General features: G+C 33.9%; 2 protein-coding genes across 2 annotated transcripts; both read left to right on the forward strand.

Annotated features, from left to right (window-relative positions):
- The first annotated feature begins 4,634 nt into the window (after positions 1 to 4,634).
- LOC107931669 (cytochrome P450 83B1) lies at positions 4,635 to 6,433 on the forward strand. The gene is made up of 2 exons (XM_016863600.2): positions 4,635 to 5,537; positions 5,629 to 6,433. Exons 1-2 carry the CDS (start codon positions 4,656 to 4,658, stop codon positions 6,238 to 6,240), a joined length of 1,494 nt encoding a protein of 497 aa, XP_016719089.2. The 5' UTR covers positions 4,635 to 4,655; the 3' UTR covers positions 6,241 to 6,433.
- A 7,378-nt stretch (positions 6,434 to 13,811) lies between these two features.
- Positions 13,812 to 14,798, forward strand: LOC121209591 (uncharacterized). Its single transcript, XM_041080504.1, has 2 exons — positions 13,812 to 14,005; positions 14,459 to 14,798. The coding sequence occupies exons 1-2, from the start codon at positions 13,821 to 13,823 to the stop codon at positions 14,604 to 14,606; spliced, it is 333 nt and encodes a 110-aa protein (XP_040936438.1). The 5' UTR covers positions 13,812 to 13,820; the 3' UTR covers positions 14,607 to 14,798.
- Positions 14,799 to 22,799: the final 8,001 nt, after the last annotated feature.

The following is a 22,799-nucleotide window of genomic DNA, read 5'->3' on the forward strand; positions in this document are numbered from 1 at the left end:
GCATGTATTTGGACGTGATGTGTTGGTAGGCCTACTAGCATGTTTAGGTTTACAATGAAGATCAATACCTAATAATTTCATTTTTTAAATTTATATATAACATTTTCAACTTCTTCTAATGCTGGAGATGTGATGAAATGAGTTATAGACGATATTCACTTTTTAGCTACATGTTTGAAAGAAACATGTTAAGCTCACGAGTTAGTAAACATATCAAAAATTGAATGACACATTAATCTCCATCATTATGCACAAGTTTATTTTAATGAAAACTACAATAAGATACCGATTCAACAAAATACAAGCCACTTACCAATGTCACTTTAACGTTCACTTGCCTTTCAATTCAGTTGCTCAATTGTAGACTTAATAGAACACAATAGGATATACAAAAATGTCGATGAGGTGCACCAAAGTGCCACTATTCTTTGCATGAACGTGCAGATGTCATTTTGCACAGAAGTGCCACCAACACTTGCACCATAGTGCCGCTCTCACTAGTGTGTGTAGTCACTTTCCTAATGACATTTCATTTATATCCTACTAGTTCTCATTTTGTCCACTTGGACATTCAAACTATGCAATTTTATTGTATTTTCTCACCAAAGAAATCAATTCAAAATTTACCATTTTTTACAATTTAGTCATTACCAAATAGAATCAACCAATCATCTATTTCACTTGACACCTATTATGTGTCTACATTCAACATTTCACTAAATCAATCCATGTCAATATCTAATTCACCTATCTAACTTTTTCACTCTTTGCAAATTAGTCATTTTCTCTAATTTCACTACACATACACTTTCAATGCATTATATTAATACTGTTTTATTTTGAAATAATTTCCAAAATACAACATATTTTTTTAACAACAAAACATATTACATGAACGTTACTTAACCAATTTATCATGTTTTTAAATAGGGTTTAAATCAAGTAAAATAAATTCTTGAAATACTTACAATAAAAATTGCTTGAAATGAAGTACCCCTTCTTTCTTTCTTCACTTGTTTGCTATCTCCTTACCCTTCTCACCCACTTGATATTCACTCTTCTTCTCCTTCTCTTCATTACACAACACATCTACAATATTCAATATCAAAACAAAAATCATATATTATTTCCATGCATTATGATAAAATAAAATTGATGTTCTATGAGCCAATTTATCTTTCTTACCTTAAATCCCTAACTTTCTTCATTTTTCTTTCTCCTCCTAAAATGGCTATTAACTAGCTTTGCAAGATGATAAGCTTACTATGGAGTTATACTCTTAATTTTGCTAACAATTAAGGAAGAAATGTTTAAGTTTGGGAAAGGATTGAAAATGGAGGGACTAAAATGAAAGAAAAACAAAACTTGGTAAGGTTAGGGAAAAAGAGACGTGGAAGTGAAGCTTGTGAAATGATGATGATATATAACAAGGTGTGACGTCTTTGTCTTTGGTTTTTTCTTTTTGTACGTCTTTCCAACAAAATTTCAAATCATATCGTTTATGGTTCGACAGATGACTAAAGAGCTTTGCAATTCTTATGCCAATGCAATGGTGGAGATTAGCACTTGGAATATATATATATATATATTTTGTATTTGATAAGGAATTTAACATAGTTATGGTAACGTTTATATATATATATATGAATATTTGATTGCTGATTCTTAATAATCAATATGAAATGGAATTTTGCATCAATTTATATCATTATCATTCAATAATATGGAACGTAAACATGAATTATGGTTAATAATTTACAATGTCTCTGCCTCGAAGCTATTAACATAATTAAGGATAGCGATTTCGGAAACTTTAGTTTCATTTTAGTAAGGAAAATTCATACGGTTTTGAAGTTTTTTAGTCACCGAAATATTCAACATATTTCTAAATAGGACAATAAACTTACAGACAATATCGTTAAGACAATAAGGGATAGAAGAACTTGTTTATGGTTGCTGGAGGAGTCCACACATGTCTTTCATTTAGTGTTTTATTTTTGAGTTGTATATATTTCCACCAAAAAATATTTTTATAATGTCTTTTAATCATATATAATATAACTGCATTATTATTTTTAAATGGTATGATTTAAAAAAGTTTAAATAATGTATTATAAATTTTTTTTATTGAAGTTAAAAGCCTTAAACAATATTCTTTTAAGGCTATTAATTAACCTTTTTTAAGGGAAAAAAATTGTATATGGAGATTAAAAACTAATTAATGGGAATTTTTTTTTCATATACAACCTTTTTTACTATTGAAAATATAAAATTGCATTACATTTTTTCTTGCCTTGAAACCATAAAAAAAATCATTAATTTAATTTATTAATGATATTTCATATACAACTTTTTTTTCTCTGTTAAAATCATAAATGTCAAACTCTTCATTTTTCTTTATCTTCTTCGTCTGTTGATTTCTTGAGTGTTGAATTTTTTCCATCATCTTTTTTCTCTTATTTTCTTTACCTATTAAGTACTATAATAAGTAAATTAAACTTAAAACTATTTTTTTCTTCTCAAATTTTCAGTACTTCTTTATTGATATTGTGTTATTTTCTTTAAATCTCTCTTCTCATGCAACTGATGGCTTAGGAGTCACATTGTTCAAGGCTTAAAGAAGAACCAAATGATCAGTGGTCTCGGTAACCATAACACGTCGGGAAAAAAATTTAAAAATCACACCGGTGATGGTGGAGAGAAGGCAAAAATAAAAATAAAAAATCGTGCCACCGGTGCTGACCACCACAGTGCCAACACAAAAAAATAAAGAAAAAAATTTTAAAATTTAAAATTTTTTTTGTGCCGGCCACCTAGACGCTGACACCTAATAAAAAATATTTTTGAAACGGGAAATGCCTATATTTTTCAAAAAAGTACACAAAAAATACATACGGATGCCGACTATTGCAGTGTCGGCATCAAAAACATATTTTTTTTAAACCTCGACCCAATTAGCAGTCAATCATTACACCGTGATTAACTCGAGTGCCGAAAATTGAGATATCAACACCGCCCAACATTGTAGATTTTAGGTCGTTTACGTCATAGTCTTTCAAGTTAGGTTATTTTTGTAAATATTTATTTTTTTTAGGTTAGTTGGGTTAAAAAAGCTGCTCCTTTTTGTATTTTAATGGATAAATTACACTCCAAGTTCTTGGTTTTTTTTTTCTTATTTCTAATTTTTACACTACAACCCAACACTTCCCACACTTTTATAATTTAGTTCATTTCTTAAATTAATTTCCCTAAATTCAAAATTTTTTAATTTCTTATAATATTCTAATTATATTCCCCATTAATATTAATAATTCTATTTTATCTAGAGTATCGATCTGAATTGACATTGATCACATCTCGAGGGGATGTCAAGGATGTTACATGTAATATGTCCATCTTTTAAACAATGTATCAAATATAATTTTTTAAATATTTTATAATTACATTAATTACTATTTTAATTATTTTATTATTAAATTATTTTTTATATTTTAATTATCTTTTGATAATAATTACTTACATAAATTATATTAAATAACAAAAAATTAGACACATGTTGCACTTTAACATCTGGTTTCTTGAACTTGTGAAGTTTTGTTAAATGATTTGGAGGTGAACCTTTATAATGTCATTCATTCAAATGACAGAGTGTTCATCTGAAATATAAATTCTTAATTTGAATGATTCACAAATATTTAAACTACTTTATTTATTATTTACTTCATATTAATTTAATTAATAAAAATATAATTTTTTTATTATTTATCTCTTAATTAACTAGTGAAAAATAATTATAATATAACAAATTCTAAATCAACCCAAATAAAATCAAACCCTAAAAATATATTATTTAAATTTAAAATGACTACATATTCTTTTTAGAAAATTCAAAGCAAAAATCCAAGAAAAAGGATTCTTTTCCGTCTAAATCCAACCCTCTAAATACATTATTTAAAATTAAAATGCGTATATTTATTATAGAAAATTCAAAGCAAAAAACCAAGCAATAGGAGAAAAAAACAACTTTATTTTTCTAAATCAACCCAAATAAAACCCTACCTTTTAAATACATAATTTAAATTTAAAATAATTATATAGTTTTAAAAGAATTAAAGCAAAAGGAGAAAAAATAAAATTCAGATTTTATTATTTTTACTATTTTGATATAATAATAGGAGTTCTCTTTCTTTTTGTGGTTTGAATTTATTCTTATTTGGGTCGGGATAATATTCAAGTAAAATTCTTCCTATAATATCGATTCCAAAATTAGAATTTAGTACAAATACTCGAAGAAAAAATTTACTTCCACTGCTTTCGATCATTTGTTTGTATTATTTTTCTTTTAATTTGTGGAACATGTAATACAATGGAGGCTGAACAATCCTTGCTAAACTTTTTTTAATGATCTGTTATCATTTTTAAGCTAAATACGTAATACGAAGCTTAAATTTCTACAATACATTTCATCTTTCATGATTCATACTATAGACGCAAAGTGATTGAAACTTATTCTCCCTCGCTACTCCTGTCCATGAAGATATATCTTAATTAACCACAATGGTCAATAAGCACCACAGGGTTACGGCTCTCAGTTTCTTATATAAGGGGGGAAGCATCCATCTCAACTTTCAAACAGATTGATTGAGTAGATTACAATGGAAATAGTAGTGTTTCTGGTCTTTCTTCTACCACTCTCCTTGTTCCTGTTCATTCTCCTAAAACATGGCAATTCTAATCGTCTTCCCCCTAGCCCTCCTTCTCTTCCTTTGATTGGTCACTTACATATGCAGCTGTTTGATAACTCAGCCCCTCATTTTTTTCTTAGCAAACTCTCTCAAAAATATGGTTCTCTCGTGTACTTGCGATTTGGGTTTAAGCCAATCCTTGTAGTTTCTTCAGCAAAAATGGCTAAAGAGGTTATGAAAACCCATGACCTTGACTTTTGCAGCAGGCCTCATCAACGTTGTAGTCATAAACTATCTTACAATGCCTCGGATGTGGCTTTTTCACCGTATAATGACTACTGGAGGGAGATGAGGAAAATTTGTGTTGTACATCTCTTTAGCGGAGTGCAACAGTATCGTCCCATCCGAGAAGATGAAGTTGATCGCTTGATTGAAAAAATATCCAAATTATCTGTTGATGCTAAACCTGTCAACTTGAGTGAAGCAATAATGTGCCTTTCCAGTACAATAATTTGTAGAATAGCCTTCGGCAAGAGGTACGACGAAGAAGGAGCCGAAAGAAGCAGATTCCATGAGCTGCTTAATGAAAGTCAAGCCATAGTATCAAGCTTCAGTTTTTCTGACTACTTTCCGTACATGGGTTGGCTCGATAGATTCACTGGATTGCTTAGTCGTCTTGAAAAAACTTTCAGAGAGCTTGATACTTTTTATCAACAACTCATTGATGAACATCTTGATCCTAATAGGCCAAAACCCCAACAAGAGGACATACTCGACGTGTTACTACAAACATGGAAGGATCACGACTTTTCATTTGATCTGACTATCGATCAGATAAAAGCTATTCTTATGGTCATTTCATCTTTACTCAACACTTATATCTTTAATTAACTTTTGAGCTTCACACTTTTTACATATATAGAACCCATTGTTTTTCTTGCAGAACGTGTTTATAGCTGGAACAGACACATCCGCAGCCACTATAATATGGGTGATGAGCTTCTTAATGAAAAATCCAAAATGTTTGAAGAAAACTCAAGCAGAAGTAAGGAATTTGATTGGAAAAAAAGGTTTTGTAAATGAAGATGATACTCGAGATTTGACTTACTTAAAAGCTGTGATAAGAGAAACATTTAGATTGCAACCAATAGCTCCATTGTTAGTGCCACGAGAAACACTCCGAAAGTGCAACATAGGTGGGTATGATATACCTGCCAAAACCTTGGTTTATGTGAACGCGTGGGCAATAGGAAAAGACCCTGGAACTTGGGAAAATCCAGAAGAGTTTTATCCTGAAAGGTTCATTGGTAGTCCCATTGACTACAAAGGGCAACACTTTGAGCTCATACCATTTGGTGCTGGTAGAAGAGTTTGTCCTGGAATGCATATGGGAGTTGCAGTAGTGGAACTTGCCCTTGCTAATCTTCTTTACAAGTTCGATTGGGAAATGCCGATTGCGATGACAAAAGAAGACATAGACTTTGATGCACTACCTGGTCTCGCTACACACAAAAAAAATGCTCTTATCCTTGTGGCTAGGAAGATTTATGATTAAACAATCCCTGCCTTTGTGATAGTTACTTGTTTACTGCGTGCTTATGAATAAGGTCTTTAGTAACACTGTAGCTTTGATATGCACTATGAAAATCACTTAAAAAAATAAGTTATGAATAAAACTCTCAATTATATATATATGTATATATTCTCTTTTGCAGCAATAAGGGACAACAGGTGCCAATTATCAATTAGAGGTGTGGCCTCAATCAACACAAATGGTTGTTTAGGTTTCTATTCCAATATAATTTCTTTGATCGACTTTGGTGTTAGAATTTAATACAATTATCAATGCAGTATTATTTAAAATTCATCCTTTAGTGCCTCCAATAAAATTTACTTAAAAATCATACCATTGATGCAAATTCATCAATTGAAGGCATAAATGGCAACATAGAACACTCATGACTACCCACATGAATTTACTATATACACCTAATATACAAAAAAATCAACCACTCATTTATCAGTTCATTTCATCAAAGCTAAGTTAACATTTAGTATATAAGAGGTGAATTTGCAATATTACCTTTTTCCTTAAATCACTTTTTTCGGTGACAATAGAGAGTATCATCAAAATTTAAATCTATGTTTGAGAAAATCAATAAAACTTGCAGATAACTTATATGGTCACGTGATAAAAATAAAGAAACAAAGATATGCGTATAGTATAAACCTTTTCTAGGATATGCTGTATCCAATTAAGATTCCCAATCTTAACATATGAAATTCTAAATCCTAAGTCAAAATCTGCTACGATGCTTATTGTTTGCAAATTATTGTGCCCGATTGAAATCTTCAATTGGTCGGAGATTGAAATATATAACCAGGCAGGTTGTAATGTTATAATTTTTCACATTTGGTATATGTGATGTTGAGATTATTTTGCCACATTAGAGCTTACCCAAATTTTGAAAGATTGGACGTTCATTTTACAGACAGTTGCATAGTATTAGCTAGTAAACGACGTAAGTGGAAGATTACCAAATTCATTCGTTAAACCCGTGCACGCGTCCTTTTCTCTTTCCCACGTTGGATCTTGGAGAATATTCAACAAATTTATATCTAAAATTCACACAATTAACTATTAATTATTAACTAAAATTTTTAATATTATTTTTAATATAATCCCAGTGTTGTTCATTCATTTTACTATATAAGATTAATTTTATTTAGACTAAAATGATATTTAAACTCAATTAATTTATATTAATTTATAAATTAATTATTATTTTTTTAAATCTTTTAAATTTAATATTTTAATCAATTTCTAATCTAATCAGTTTGATTAGATAAATTCAATTATGAAAAGCTTTAACACAAACAAAAATGAGTTAGAAGAATGTGGTAGTCATAACAATTATATATATATTTTCAAATAAACAATATATAAATTCATAAATTTGTATATAAATAATTGCATCTCTTTCTTAAGAAAAAAGTTTAAAACCGGGTGGAAATTTTTTATTTTGGATAAAATGAAAATCCTATTAATAGACGTATATGAAAGAGATATTTATGTCATATTTTTATTATTTAAAAAGAAGAAAAGGAGATATTTATGTCATATTTTTATTATTTTTATATCATTACTGTTTTAATATATTAATTTTCTTTATATATATTAGCATCACATCACATATATTAGACTTGAATTTTTTTTAAAAAAGTTATCGGATTAGGCCAAAATAAGAAAAGCACTTTCAGCTGTAAGCGTTTTTAACTAATTTACAGGAAAACGCTTTATAACACCCTAGGCAAATCCCACATCGGCAAAGCACAGGAGAGGCCTCCGCTACATAAAGGGGATAACAACACTTAAGTGGTAAGAGACATTTTGGGGGTGTATGAGCGCTCCCAAGAACAAAACCGTGAGGGACATGTGCACCTAAAGTGGACAATATTTTACCAAGCTAGGTGTTGGCTATGACATTTACAAATGTAAAACCCCTCATCCGGTTTGATCGTCAGACTCGTGTTATAGGATGCTACAACAACTGTAGGAACTTATACACATGCATATACGGTTTTAATTATGAGCAACGACTAGAATTATTCAAGAAATAGGAACCAATCTAAAAATTTTCAAAATAGAACGTAAGTATCGATATTGTTTTAGCTCTCTTCCAATTTTGGTTAAAACATTTTATTGATACCTTGGTAGGGGTATTAATATTTTTATCACAAGTATCGATACCAAATTGGGTTACTGTCAATTTTTGAAAATGTTCCATTCTTATGGTATCGTTATTTTGGTCATGAGTATCGATACTTTTACTTAGAATGCTAAAAATTTCATAAGTTAAAATGTTCTTCATGCTCAAAACAATATTCTTACTTAACATACAACTAGTGTCTAATTTAATTGAACCTAATATCATCTTTTAATAATTTGTCATGCCATATCAATACATTTTCATCGAGAATACCTAACATGTATTATCAACCTCAATCTCAAACATCAAAATGTCCATAAGCGAAATCCAAAAGCATCTTCAACATTCTATCAATCTAATCCCAAAATAGTAATAGTAAAATAATGATAATAACTAAAACTAAAACTCTAACCCACATTGTCTTTATTCAAAGTGTCCAAAAATTATAAAATCACATACTCGAAAGTTATTACTTTGCTTAGATCACTTCCTTTGCCGCTCCACTCACACTGAAAGAGCTATTTATCTATAAAATTTTAACGTCGAGTGCGTGAGCTTAAAATAAGATCAGCGAATGTTAGGAATTACCACAAAACATACACAACATCATAAGATAAGCAAGAGCATACTAGGGCATATTCAAAACCATATTTTCACCAAGTCAAAATAACATTTCCATGCTTCATTAATTCATAAAACTAGCATATACTCTTACATTCACTTATGCATAACATCACTCATATATATAATTCACTTAATTATAGTTTGGCAACTTAAGAATATGAAACATAAAAGTGGGCTCTATCACCAACATTGGATAAACGGATCTCCATTACACCAAAGACTCAAAGAGTCCAACATTTCCCATAAGTATAGCATAAAGCTAAACACTCTCCAACACACCAACATGTCCTGATAAATAGAGCTCAACATTCCTTTATATCTCCAATTTGTCTCGAGGCCTCAATGCCCAAATAAAAAAAACACAAATGTGAGTACTTATAATCCTATGGCATGCCAACTATATTCAACGGTTTCAAGAGATCATAAGACCAAATTATCCTCAATTATACATATTTAATTATTGTTTTAATGCACATAATCTCTGTTCATATTCCTTAATTTACATCACAAACTTGTACACAACGCATGTCTATCAAATTAACATTTAATTGCACTTCATGTGCCACAATAATGCTCGTTGAGCCAACATATATTACATCTCACATTTTTGCATTACAACTAGTATATCACATATCACATATAAGTATTCACACACATTACCTGTCATAATAGCCTCACACTCCACAACTCGACATACATCAAGCATAATTTCACAACAAATGTAAAAGAATATAGAGAAGGCTTACACTCATAACTTAAGATTGGGGTTTAGGTTAATTTTGAGCTCCCGATTAATGCTACGAATCATGCATACCAACAACAACTTCGGACACTCACCAATCATGCTTCCACTTATTAGTCAAAAGCTTGCCTTTTGACTTGCTCGAAGATACTCTCACTTGATCCGAAACTTTGTACACGTAATAAACACATTGCAATTTCATTAAAAATAACCTTGAGCACAACCAAAACAACAAGAAAATACAATTCAAGCCTCTTCTTTCTCACTATCGAAAACTAACTAGTTTTGTCGAAATTGAAGTTTCGACATCCTAATCTCGATTCTAATCTTCCATTTCAATTTCAAACATCCTAAATAATATTTAATTTCACATAATTTCACATAAATCTGTGATCCTAAAATTTTCGAAAAATGGAAGCTTTCAAGAACATGTAAAAAGGAAAATGATTTATTCTTAGAAATTCAATTATGAACTATCAAATTGAAGTGAAATACCTTATAATTAGGTTAGAATGAATCAAAAATCACTTTGAAAGCACAAGTTTACCCAAGATTTCAAGATTTACCATTTTTGAATCCAAGCTTCCTTTAAAAATATCAAATCTAAATATAATCATTTAAAACTCAATTTGAATTAACAATGTCGAAGCCATTTTTAGAGAAAAAAGGGGATCAACTTTTTCAAACAAAATGTGGAGCCACCACCAATCTTTTTGTTTAGGTGTGATTGGATCACCTACTAAAGCATTTTGTTCCATTTAAATCAATTTTGCTCTACGTAAAAAAAGAATGGATTCGGGAGCCGGTTACGTATGAGAAAGGGTTAGCAACCTCACTACGCCCAAAAACTGGTACCAGATTGATTAAGTACTGTCCTTATGTCTAGGGTTTTGTTTAAAAAGAATTTGAAATATGGTTCCTTTTAAAACATTTGAGTGGTTCAAGTTGGTCGTTAAAACTCTCTCATTTCAAAGGTATACAACACCACATCTAGCACGATAGGACATGATCCTTTATATTTTTTTGAAAACACGATTGATTTTTGACTCCCAAAAGCTCTTAGGTCAAAAATTACAACAGGATATCCAAATATTTAGTCTAACAAAAAATCGAAACCTAGCACGGTAGGGCACGATTTTTCGAATTTTCAAATATTGAACATTGCTTTGTTTTAAAAAATTTAAATAAATGATTGTAAACTAACTCAGAATGCCTTAATTTATTTGAAATAAAATGTAATAATTGATTTTAAAGAGTTGAAAATTATAAAGCAACATTTGTAAACCAAAAGAAAAAAAATCATGGGATAATATGCATGTATAAAATACAATACTTGGTGAATGAAGATAACATAACCTTATTTAACCAATCAAATCAAACAATTGAATATAACTAATCTAAGCAAAATGAAACCAACTTTCCAAGCATGTATGGAGAACAATTGATATAACGAATAAAAAAATGAAAAAAATAGTATACAACAATGATATATAGCTTAATATAATACTATCGATACAAAATATACAAAACAAAATGAAAATTAAAAATAATATGGTATAAGACAAATTTAAAATAATGATGAACTGTTGAACACATAATATATATAATATATGAATTGATGAATTTGAAATTATTTGTAGAAAAAAACTAGAGATATATATGTAATCATTAAAATAAGTGTTATAGAATGAAGATTTTTAAATCGAATAATATATCAAGTGTTAAAAACATTTGTTAAAATACATACAATAAAGGAAAATTTAAATAATATATAAAATATGAAAGGATAGCAAGAATTCATAATAAAATATAATCTTAGGAAATACACAATAATAGGTTTACAAAATACATATGTACAGAAATAGATTTAGAAGTAACTATTTGTAAAAATAGCATGAAATTAATAATGCATATAAGATTAAGTTAATTTTATCATAAATTATATATGTAATAGATTTTAAAAACATAATTATGTATTATACAAAGAAAAACTATATGTACAAAATACATGGATTTAGTGATGTATATAAATCAAACATGTGTACCAATATATATATGTATATGTAAAAAGAAATTTGAAATAAATAATGTATAAAATAATTTTGTATGAAATAAATTGATTTGGATTAATGATACGTATAGGTAATACTTACATAAAGATAATAATATATGGAAATGTATAGAATAAGTAAAATATACAATTTAAAATAGAGTCCTTAAAAGAAACACATTATACACATAAATAAATTTAAAGGAAAATATATATATACATACATAGAAAATGTTTATGTTGACACCATTTTTTTGGATGAAAACGGGGTCGACTTGGATTTAAAAAAAGAATGAAAACGGGAGTCGCCACCAATCCTTTTTGATGAGGTGTGATCGGGTCACCTCAAAAAGTGGTTGTTTTTTTTAATAAATGATTTAATTTTATTAAAACAACGATTTTGGTCTACGAAATTCAGAAAAATGAGTTCGGGAGTCGGTTACGCACGAGGAAGGATTAGCACTCTCGATACGCCCAAAATTGGTACCTAGTTGATTAATTAGTGTCTTAGTGTCGAAAATTGGAAATTTGAAGAGTTTTTAAAAAAAAAATACGATCCTTGAAAGAAATTCTGATAACGTGAATTGGAATATAAGATTCTCTTGTTCCGAAGGAATATCATATCCAGCACGTTAGGACACGATACTCTAAACCATCGAAACCAAGATCATCTTATAGTTTAATGAAACCATGCTTTGAAGCTTTAAGAGGATATTTGGCTATTTAGTCGAACGAGAAATCGAAACCTAGCACGTTAGGGCACGTTTTCTCGATTTTCCAAATGCGAAATATTGCCTTATTTAGAAAAATTTTCCTTTTGATGCTTGGTATTAATGCTTGACAAAACAATAACGAATACGACAAGGTGAGCAAAGTAAAGTGAATAACAACAATACAATAGGCAAAATGAAATGACGAGACGATTACATCAACAAAGCATACAAATAAATAAATAGAACTAACATTTTAGAAAAAGCACAAGTGTAATGGATAAATAAACAAACACCAAATAACAATGATGACGATAAATACAATAATGTAAAAATATATATGCATGTATAATTTAAAGCCATAAAATAAGAAATGCATATAAATTACAGAATATGAAAACATAGATAAATATATACATATATATAAAATCGGTAAGTATAAAAATAAAAATGTAAATGTGTGTGTATATATTTACAAATCGTGATAATATAAAAATATATGTATGTGAATTATAAAATATGTGAAATATACAAAAAGCATTTTTAAGAATATAAAGAATATATAAGTATGTATATGATGTAAAATATGCATAAATATATGTAAGTATATAAGAATTATGAAATATGAAAAATATATTTAAGTATGTATAAGTACGTATATATACATATTATAAATATATAAGTATATAACAAAGCATAAACTAATAAAAATAATAATAATAATAATACCATTGGAATATAAAAGAAATAAACATAAAATTAATAAAATATTAAAATAAAGTGAAATGAAAAATATTAAATATGAAAAAAATATATATGTATACACGTGCGTAATAAAAATAAAATGACAATATATGAATAAGAAAGTAAATGTTTAAACAAATAAAATAAAAGAATAATGAATAAATAATCAAATAAGTAAATAAATGGATAAATAGATAAAATAACAAGGCTTGACTAAAAGTTTAAAGGAATTTAAAGAACGAGAAAAAAATATAATGAAGCAGGGGACCAAACTGTAACTCGCAAGTGAAACAGAGGGTTCGAAAGGGAAAATATCCCTATGCTCTTAAATGCCATGTTTTATGCGGGACTAAAATGGGATACCAGTAGAGTTCTGAGCCAAAATTAAAAGAAAAAGAAGGGACAAAAAAGAGGGGCCAATCGAAGTAGATCAAAAGAGTGGAAGGACCATTTGCATAATTTATCCCAAAAGCAGAAATATGCTTATCCTGGGGGTTGTGACGCCGTTTCTCTAGTTATTAAGACTAAAAATAAATAATAAAAAAAATCACTTGAATGGCCATCTGTCATTTTCTACAAAAATCAAAACAAATCCTAACCCCCATTCTTTATCCCTCATTTGAAAGCCAGGCATCCTTATCCTACAATTGGAAGAAGAAGGTTTTCCCTTTATTCTCTTTTGGGCTCGGTTTCGGCGATGGAGAAGGAGACTCCGGCGACGTGACCGTGAGGCGATTCAGGTAAGTTTTTCTTTTCTTCTCCCTTTTATTTTCATATTTTTATTTAAAATAGATTTATAGAAAAATGAAAAGAAAAACAAGAAAATGAAGAGACAAAAGATTAAAACGAAACCTTTTCTTTCTATTTTGCTTTTTTGATTTTTTGGATCTGCCCGTATTACAGTGTTTTTTCTTTGTATTCAAAAAAGGAAAAACCCCTATTTACAATCGTTTTTCTCTTTTGAAATCTCCAAAAAAAAATCCCCCCATTTCAAAATACAATCCGTTTCCCCTCAAATCCCTCATCCAAAATACAATCTGTTTTCCCCTCCTTTGAAATATAAAAAATCCTCCTCTCAAAACAGTGATAAGCTTTGGCCTTTATAGCCGGATTACAACTTTTTAATATTTTTATTTGGATCGTTCGTCTGTTGTTTTCTGCTTTGTTGGTTGCATGTGGCTCTCTGTTTGCAGGTGTCAGAAGGCGTCAGACGCATGGGTGGCCGGTGATAGGCGAGTAGTGGCGGTGGGCGTGCGCAGGAGGTGGCAGCAACAAACATGCGGCTGGAGTTTCTTTTTGTGTTTGAAAGTTGGTGTAGTTTTGGGCCATTCGGGCCTCTAGGGTTTTTATTAATATTGGGCATTTGGGCTTGTAATTTTTGGGTTTATTTTGCTGGTATGGGCCCGGGCAGATTTTGGGCTTTACAGCTGCCCCTCTTTGCTCGTTGTCGTGTAACGAAAACAGAGCAAAGACCAAGAAAGACCAAATTTGCCCGGGCTTGCCGAGCCTTGGCTTCTTTTGGTGCTTTTCTTCTTCAAGTAGCCTCGTTCTGTTCTACTGTGTCTCGTTCCTTCAATCCACTTCACTGCGCTCCAGAGAAACATGACTTAAATCTATTTTGCTGCAACTCCATGGGGATGAGATTTGTTGTTTTTAGTCTGCTCCACTACTGCTTAGGGGAATAAGATCTGTAATCTTCACTCTATTCCACTATTGAATGCAGGGAGATAGAGTTATCGGCTTCAATGTACTCCACTGTAGTCAGGGAGGTAAGATCCGCCATCGTCGATCTGCTTCGCTGACAAATACAGGAAGGCAAGATCTGCAATCCTCAATCTATTCCACTGCCAAATACAGGGACAAGATCTGCTTTCTTCGATCTACTTCACGCCAATACATGAAGACAAGATCTGCTTTCTGCGATCTACTTCGCCACCAATATGGGAAGACAAGATCTGCATCTTCGATCCACTTCCTACCAATACAGGAAGACCAGACCTGTTATCTTCGATCTACTTCACGCCAATACATGAAGACAAGATCTGCTTTCTGCGATCTACTTCGCCACCAATATGGGAAGACAAGATCTGCATCTTCGATCCACTTCCTACCAATACAGGAAGACCGGACCTGTTACCTTCGATCTACTTCACGCCAATACATGAAGATAAGATCTGCATCTTCGATCCACTTCCTACCAATATAGGAAGATAGGATCTGCTACCTTCGATCTACTTCACGCCAATACATGAAGACAAGATCTACTTTCTGCGATCTACTTCGCCACCAATATGGGAAGACAAGATCTGCATCTTCGATCCACTTTCTACCAATATAGGAAGATAGGATCTGATATCTTCGATCTACTTCACGCCAATACATGAAGACAAGATCTGCTTTCTTCGATCTACTTTGCCATCAATATGGGAAGACAAGATCTGGATCTTCGATCCACTTCCTACCAATATAGGAAGATAGGACCTGCTACCTTCGATCTTCTTCATGCCAATACATGAAGACAAGATCTGCTTTCTGCGATCTGCTTCGCCACCAATATGGGAAGACAAGATCTGCATCTTTGATCCACTTCCTACCAATATAGGAAGATAGGATCTGCTACCTTCGATCTTCTTCACGCCAATACATGAAGACAATATCTGCTTTCTGCGATCTACTTCGCCACCAATATGGGAAGACAAGATTTGCATCTTTGATCTACTTCCTACCAATATAGGAAGATAGGACCTATTTACGCCTAGTGTTTAGGATGACATGATCAGAATGAATCAAATGCTCCTAACTAGACGTGTATGTATTATATTTGTAGAATGTCATGAGGATGATCCATTTTTAATGCTTAGGTTGTCATTCCTCATTGTTCATCAAGGTTCTATCACTGATGTCTTCTTGTTCAGCCAGTACCTTTGACAGAAAACCTAAAGAAATAGACGCTATTTAGACTATCATTTCTCAAATGTTTCCAACCCTTAGGTTTGGTTAGTTCTAAACAATAGTCCTGTTTCAGGTCCTCGTATTATTTAGAAACTTTCAGAGTAATATGCAGAACTCCTTCTGCATGTGTATTGTCAGTCCATTAATCGTTATTTCAATGAAAAATGCTTGAAAAAGATTATCAAAATGGACAAAATGAAATTTTGTTGAGAGCAAATCTCTAAACAAACAAATCAAGATAGCAAATTTTGCTGAGATACGAGATGAATAAGATGAAAAAGATTATCACAATGAATAAGATAGAACTTTATTGAGAGCAGAGCTCTAAATGAACAAATAGCAAATTTTGCTAAGATGTAAATAAGATAAAAAAAGATGCCTCAGATATCGCAGCATGAGCTTCTCTGCACAAACTCTGTGTTTAGAAGTCCTAAAAGACTTTGTTGATGCCCCAAGATGTAGCATCTCTCCTTCTTGTTAATTCGGAGAAGACAAAACTACTATATGCCTCATCTTTGATCGAAAATTTGAATTGCCCATTCCTGGGTTTTCAATCCAAAACCCCTTTGGTCTCAAGGTGCCCTTTGCGGGTTTTCGCCTTGGCCTCTCCTTTTTTTTTTTTAGGCAAAGTACCTCTTCACTGAATCCGAATTCACAGGATTGGGCAAGCTTTTGCCATCCATCCCAGTTAAAATTAATGCCCCTCCTGAAAAGGCCTTTTTTACTACATAAGGTCCCTCTCAGTTTGGCATCCACTTTCCTCTGAAGTCTTTTTGTATGGGAAGGATCTTCTTCAGTACCAAGTCCCCTTCATGGAAGTTTCTAGGACGAACTTTCTTATTGTAAGCTCGCATCATTCGTTTCTGGTACATTTGACCATGACGGATAGCTCTTAACCTCCTTTCTTCAATCAAGTTCAGCTGATCATATCGGGATTGGACCCATTCTGCTTCGTCTAACTTTAGTTCTGAAAAAACTCGGAGAGAGGGAATTTCAACCTCAATTGGTAGCACTGCCTCCATTCCATAAACCAAAGAGAATGGTGTTGCCCCGGTAGAAGTCCTGACGGACGTTCGATAAGCATAGATGGCGAATGGCAACTTCTCGTGCCAATCTCTATAGGTCTCAGTCATTTTCCCCACAATCTTTTTGATATTTTTATTGGCTGCCTCCACCGCACCATTCATCTTCGGACGATATGGCGATGAGTTGTGGTGCTTGATCTTGAATTGATTACAAACCTCTGCTATCGTGCTATTATTCAAATTTAATGCGTTGTCTGATATGATCCTTTCAGGCATTCCATACCGACATATGATTTCCTTCTTTAAAAACTTGCTGACAGCTGTCTTTGTGACGTTGGCGTAAGAAGTAGCCTCTACCCATTTAGTAAAGTAGTCAATCACTACAAAAATGAAACGATGTCCGTTTGAAGCCTTTGGCGATATCGGCCCAATGACGTCCATGCCCCACATGGAGAAAGGCCATGGGGAAGTCATGACGTGAAGAGGTGATGGAGGCACATGAATCTTGTCTCCGTAAATCTGGCATTTATGGCACTTCTTAGCATATTTGATGCAGTCTCCTTCCATGGTAGACCAATAATATCCAAATCTCATGATCTGTCTGGTCATTGTGAAACCGTTAGCGTGTGTTCCACAAATACCATCATGGACTTCTTCCAAGATCTGCTTGGCTTCCACAGCGTCCACACATCTTAACAGCACCTGATCTTTTCCTCTTTTGTACAGGATCTCTCCATCTAAGACATAACCACTGGCCATCCTCCTCAACATTCTCTTGTCATTCTCAGTTGCTTGGTTTGGGTATTCACAATTTTTTACGTATCGCAATATGTCCTGATACCAAGGGTTGTCGTCCTTTTCTTCTTCCTCGTCAATGTTACAACAGTGGACTGGAGCATCATAAATGCTCATTTGGATAGGCTTCACATCCTCTGGTCTATTTACTTTGATCATGGAAGCCAATGTAGCTAAAGCGTCGGCCATCTGATTCTCGTCTCGTGGGAGATAACAAAAAGTGATGTCGTCAAACTCCTCAATCAATTCTAGGACTATCCTTCGGTAACTAATCAACTTAGGGTCTCTTGTTTCCCATTCGCCTTTGAGCTGATAAATTACCAATGCCGAATCCCCATATACCTCAAGTACCTTGATTTTGCGTTCCATAGCCGCGCGGATTCCCATGATACATGCTTCATATTCCGCCATGTTATTTGTCCAATCAAAATCTAGTTTACTGGTGAAAGGATAATGATCACCGTTTGGAGATACCAAGACTGCCCCAATCCCGTTGCCCATGGCATTTGAGGCTCCGTCAAAATTTAATTTCCAAGTATTGCCTTCTTGTGTGCTTGCTTCAGTAGTTGCCACATACATCATATCCTCATTTGGGAAATCAAAGTTCAAAGGCTCATAATCGTCCAGGGCTCTACTTGCTAGAAAATCTGCTATCGCGCTCCCTTTTACAGCCTTTTGATTCACATAGGTTATGTCAAATTCAGATAATAGAATTTGCCATCGGGCCATCTTTCCGTTTAGAGCAGTTGACTCCATCATGTATTTCAGAGGATCTAACTTTGAGATTAACCAAGTCGTATGGTACAACATGTATTGTCTCAATCTCCGAGTAGTCCAAACCAATGCGCAACATAATTTTTCAATTGGCGAATATCTCGTTTCGCATTCAGTGAACTTCTTACTGAGATAATAGATCGCTCTTTCTTTTCGTCCTGACTCATCATGTTGGCCGAGCACGCACCCCATGGAATTCTCAAATACTGCCAAGTATAGTATCAGTGGTTTGTCAGGGCAAGGTGGCATCAGTACTGGGGCGTTGGACAAGTAATGTTTAACTCTTTCGAAAGTTTTCTGGCACTCCTCATCCCATACACCTGGATTGTGTTTCCTAAGAAGACGGAATATGGGGTCACATTTCTCAGTTAATTGTGAAATGAATCGAGCGATGTAATTTAGTCTTCCTAGGAAACCCCGAACTTCTTTTTGAGTACTTGGCGGAGGTAATTCTTGTATGGCCTTAACTTTGTCTGGGTCAATTTCAATTCCCTTTTCGCTGACTAAGAATCCTAGCAATTTTCCTGATCTAGCCCCGAAAGTACACTTGGCTGGGTTAAGTTTTAGCTGGAACTTCCTTAACCTCAGAAACAGTTTTCTCAGAACTTGCATGTGTTCCCTTTCTGTTCTGGATTTTGCGATCATGTCATCAACATAAACTTCTATCTCTTTATGCATCATATCATGGAATAATGCTACCATGGCTCTCTGATACGTTGCTCCCGCATTTTTCAATCCAAAAGGCATCACTTTATAACAAAACGTCCCCCACATCGTTATGAATGTGGTCTTCTCCCTGTCTTCAGAAAGTATCTTAATTTGGTTGTACCCGGAGAAACCATCCATGAAAGAGAACAGTGAGTATCCGGCCGTGTTGTCTACCAAGGTATCGATATGAGGCAGTGGGAAATTATCTTTTGGGCTGGCTTTGTTCAAGTCTCTGTAGTCCACACACATTCGCACCTTCCCATCTTTCTTAGGAACAGGGACTATATTGGCTACCCATTCTGAGTACTTGACCACCTGTAAAAAACCAGCATCAAATTGCTTCCTAACTTCTTCCTTTATTTTTAGCAAGACATCAGGCCTCATCCTTCGGAGCTTTTGTTGGACTGGTTTGCATTCTTCCTTTATAGGCAATCGGTGCACCACGATATCAGTACTTAAACCTGGCATATCTTGGTAGGACCATGCGAAGACATCTTTAAACTCTTGAAGCAACTCAACAAGGTCTCGCCTTGTTTCCTTGGCAATGCAAGCGCCAACTTTTACCTCTCTGCCCTCTTCTAAGATCACAACTTCTACTGATTCCTTATAGGGTAGAATTTGTTTTTCTTCTTCTTTCATCATTCTTAACAAATCCGGAGATAAAACGCTGTCTTGGTCACCCTCAAAATCTTGAGGATCATCTATACTCATGTCTTGCTCAAATAGAGACTCTGAATTAGTAACAGCGTCGCTCATCTCGTTGATATCTGAAGACCTGTTATTGGAACAAATGGAGGCCCAAATAAAAGAATCTAAGAATACTTGTATGCATAGTATGATTATAAAGGGGATGAAAAGAATGAAAGAATATTTGCTCAAGATGAAATTGAATGATAAGTTTTCACTGAAATTAGATTTTGGACATGTGCCTTTTACAAAAGAATACTTTTACCAACGCATTACGATGTATCTCTAAACTTAGAAGTAACTCGAGCACTGAGATGCGAGCGGGTTGCGTATGCAATTGTTCCACCACGCTATACTCGCTATGCTTCAAGAATTTTAGGAATTCTCTAGCCTCATTTTCAGTCACCGGTGTGTTAATATGCGGTTCAATTCCGATCATCTCTGTTTTATCTTGTTCAACCGCCAAGGCTTTTCCTTTTATAGGCTCCCTTTTTGTATTTCCCAGGTCGTAACGTTTTCCACTACGCGTATAGAAGCCTGCATCATTACCCTCTTCTGAAGCATTTATCGGGTTCTCCTCTCCCGTGATCATCACATTGCAGTCGTAATTCCAAGGAACCTTTTTGCTATCTTTGTAAGGAAAGGCTACAGGTTTTTGGATTATGACCCTTGGCGCCAGTTGTATTCCAGATCCTGTACTCGTTGGCCTTGAAATAATCACCACTGGGTGATTTGGGGCCTTTCCCGTAGGCCCCTCCTCTGAGGCATAAACTTCTCCATTTTCAAGTCCTTTGATCTCTTCATAAAATTCTAGCTCTTTGTTGTTCATCAGATTTTGCACCATGGCCTTGAATTCAGTGCAGTTTTGAATGTCATGGTCTTCTTCAGCATGAAACTCGCAGTACGTCTTCGTTCCTTCGGGCTTTTCTTTTGAATATTGTTTGATGAGACCTCCTTCTATCATTTGTCTCCAGACCCAACTCAATGGGGTTTTTATCTCTGCAATGTCGGTTTTGATTCTCTTTTTCTCACCTTCGATTATTGCGTTTACCCCTTTATCAGCATGGTTGGGTAACAGATTCGCTGCTACGTTGGGTCCTAATGGGTTGTCAAACTTCACAATCCCCATCTTAATGAACCTTTCCACCGCCTTTTAAACCCAGTGCAGTTCTCAATTGAGTGTCCTGGTATCCCTGCATGGTATTCACATTGGGCATTCGTGTCATACCATTTGGGATATGGAGGTTGCATAGGCTCGAGATAAAATGGAGATACTATGTGTGCATCAAATAACTTCTGATACAGTTCCCCGTATGTTATTGGAATGGGCGTGAATTGAAGTCTCTCTGTGTTAGTCCTTGTGTTGGGCCTTGTGTTGGGTTCCTGCCTTGAGGGGGCTTGGTGACTAGTGGTTATCATTTTTGGAGGGCCAACAGTAATCGGTTTTGAATGGCTCTTGCTATATGTGCTTACGTTGTTTACTTCGCCCTCTTTTTTCCTTGGGGCTGGTCTTTTGAAGTTTTCCCCCGTGTCAATCTTACCGCTCCTTACCGCGTTCTCAATCATTTCACCGGACATTACCATATCCGAGAAGCTCTTGGTAACACTCCCCAACATGTGGTTGATGAACGGGGCTTTCAAAGTGTTGATAAACAACATGGTGACCTCTTTTTCCAAAAGGGGTGGCTGGACTTGTGTTGCCACTTCTCTCCATCGTTGGGCGTACTGCCTGAAATTCTCGCTAGGCTTTTTTTCCATGTTTTGTAACGTAATTCGATCGGGTGTTATATCCGTTACATGACTGTATTGCTTCATAAAAGCTTACGCCAAGTCTCTCCATGAACTAACTTTAGCACGACTCAGTTGGTTGTACCATTTGGCTGTAGATCCGATCAAACTGTCCTGGAAGCAGTGGATTAACAGCTGATCATTGTTGACGTATCCTGTCATTCTTCGACAGAACATAGTTATATGAGCTTCAGGACAACTAATCCCATTATATTTTTCGAATTCCGGCATTTTGAACTTAGGTGGGAGTACTAAATCAGGGACCAAACTCAGATCCTTGGCGTCAACCCCGCGATGATAGTCGATGTTCTCCATGACTCTAAATTTTTCCTCTAACCATCTACATCGGTCCTCTAGTTTTTTTGGCAGGTTCATTCTTGTTTTTTCTGTTTCTGCCACGTCATCGAGGTCCGGGACCACAGGATTAGTGGGATTATCCCCGGGATTAGAACCCGAGTCCATTTGAAAATGCAATGGTACCAAGGCACCAGCCAGATATTGAGGTCTAATGGTAACCGGTACCCTCTGTGGGTACACCTCTGGTTGTGCTTGGATGTTAGTTGGGGTGAAACCTGGAGGATAAATAGGGTCATCGTGATCTTCCCCAGCATCAACTACGGGGTCTTTTCCTTTGTTATTTCCTCCAGCCAATAACTGCTTTAATTGGTTCATCACAGTGTTCTGGGATTCTAACATGTCCTGCTGGATTTTTTCCAGTCGTTCATGCATCTGATCTTGCATCTCTCGTTGCAACTGTTCCAATCTTTCCAACCTTTGATCCATTGCTTTTGTTTGGCGACGAGTA

Source organism: Gossypium hirsutum, chromosome A02, assembly GCF_007990345.1.
Source record: "Gossypium hirsutum isolate 1008001.06 chromosome A02, Gossypium_hirsutum_v2.1, whole genome shotgun sequence".
Lineage (NCBI taxonomy): Eukaryota > Viridiplantae > Streptophyta > Magnoliopsida > Malvales > Malvaceae > Gossypium > Gossypium hirsutum.

What these genes read in the sequence shown, in the direction of transcription:
- LOC107931669 (XM_016863600.2), top strand. Translation starts at nt 4,656, where the DNA reads ATGGAAATAGTAGTGTTTCTGGTCTTTCTTCTACCACTCTCCTTGTTC. An exon ending in AGATAAAAGCTATTCTTATG is followed by an intron (nt 5,538 to 5,628) that starts GTCATTTCATCT and finishes TTTTTCTTGCAG; the next exon opens with AACGTGTTTATAGCTGGAAC.
- LOC121209591 (XM_041080504.1), top strand. Translation starts at nt 13,821, where the DNA reads ATGGCCATCTGTCATTTTCTACAAAAATCAAAACAAATCCTAACCCCC. An exon ending in GTGACCGTGAGGCGATTCAG is followed by an intron (nt 14,006 to 14,458) that starts GTAAGTTTTTCT and finishes CTCTGTTTGCAG; the next exon opens with GTGTCAGAAGGCGTCAGACG.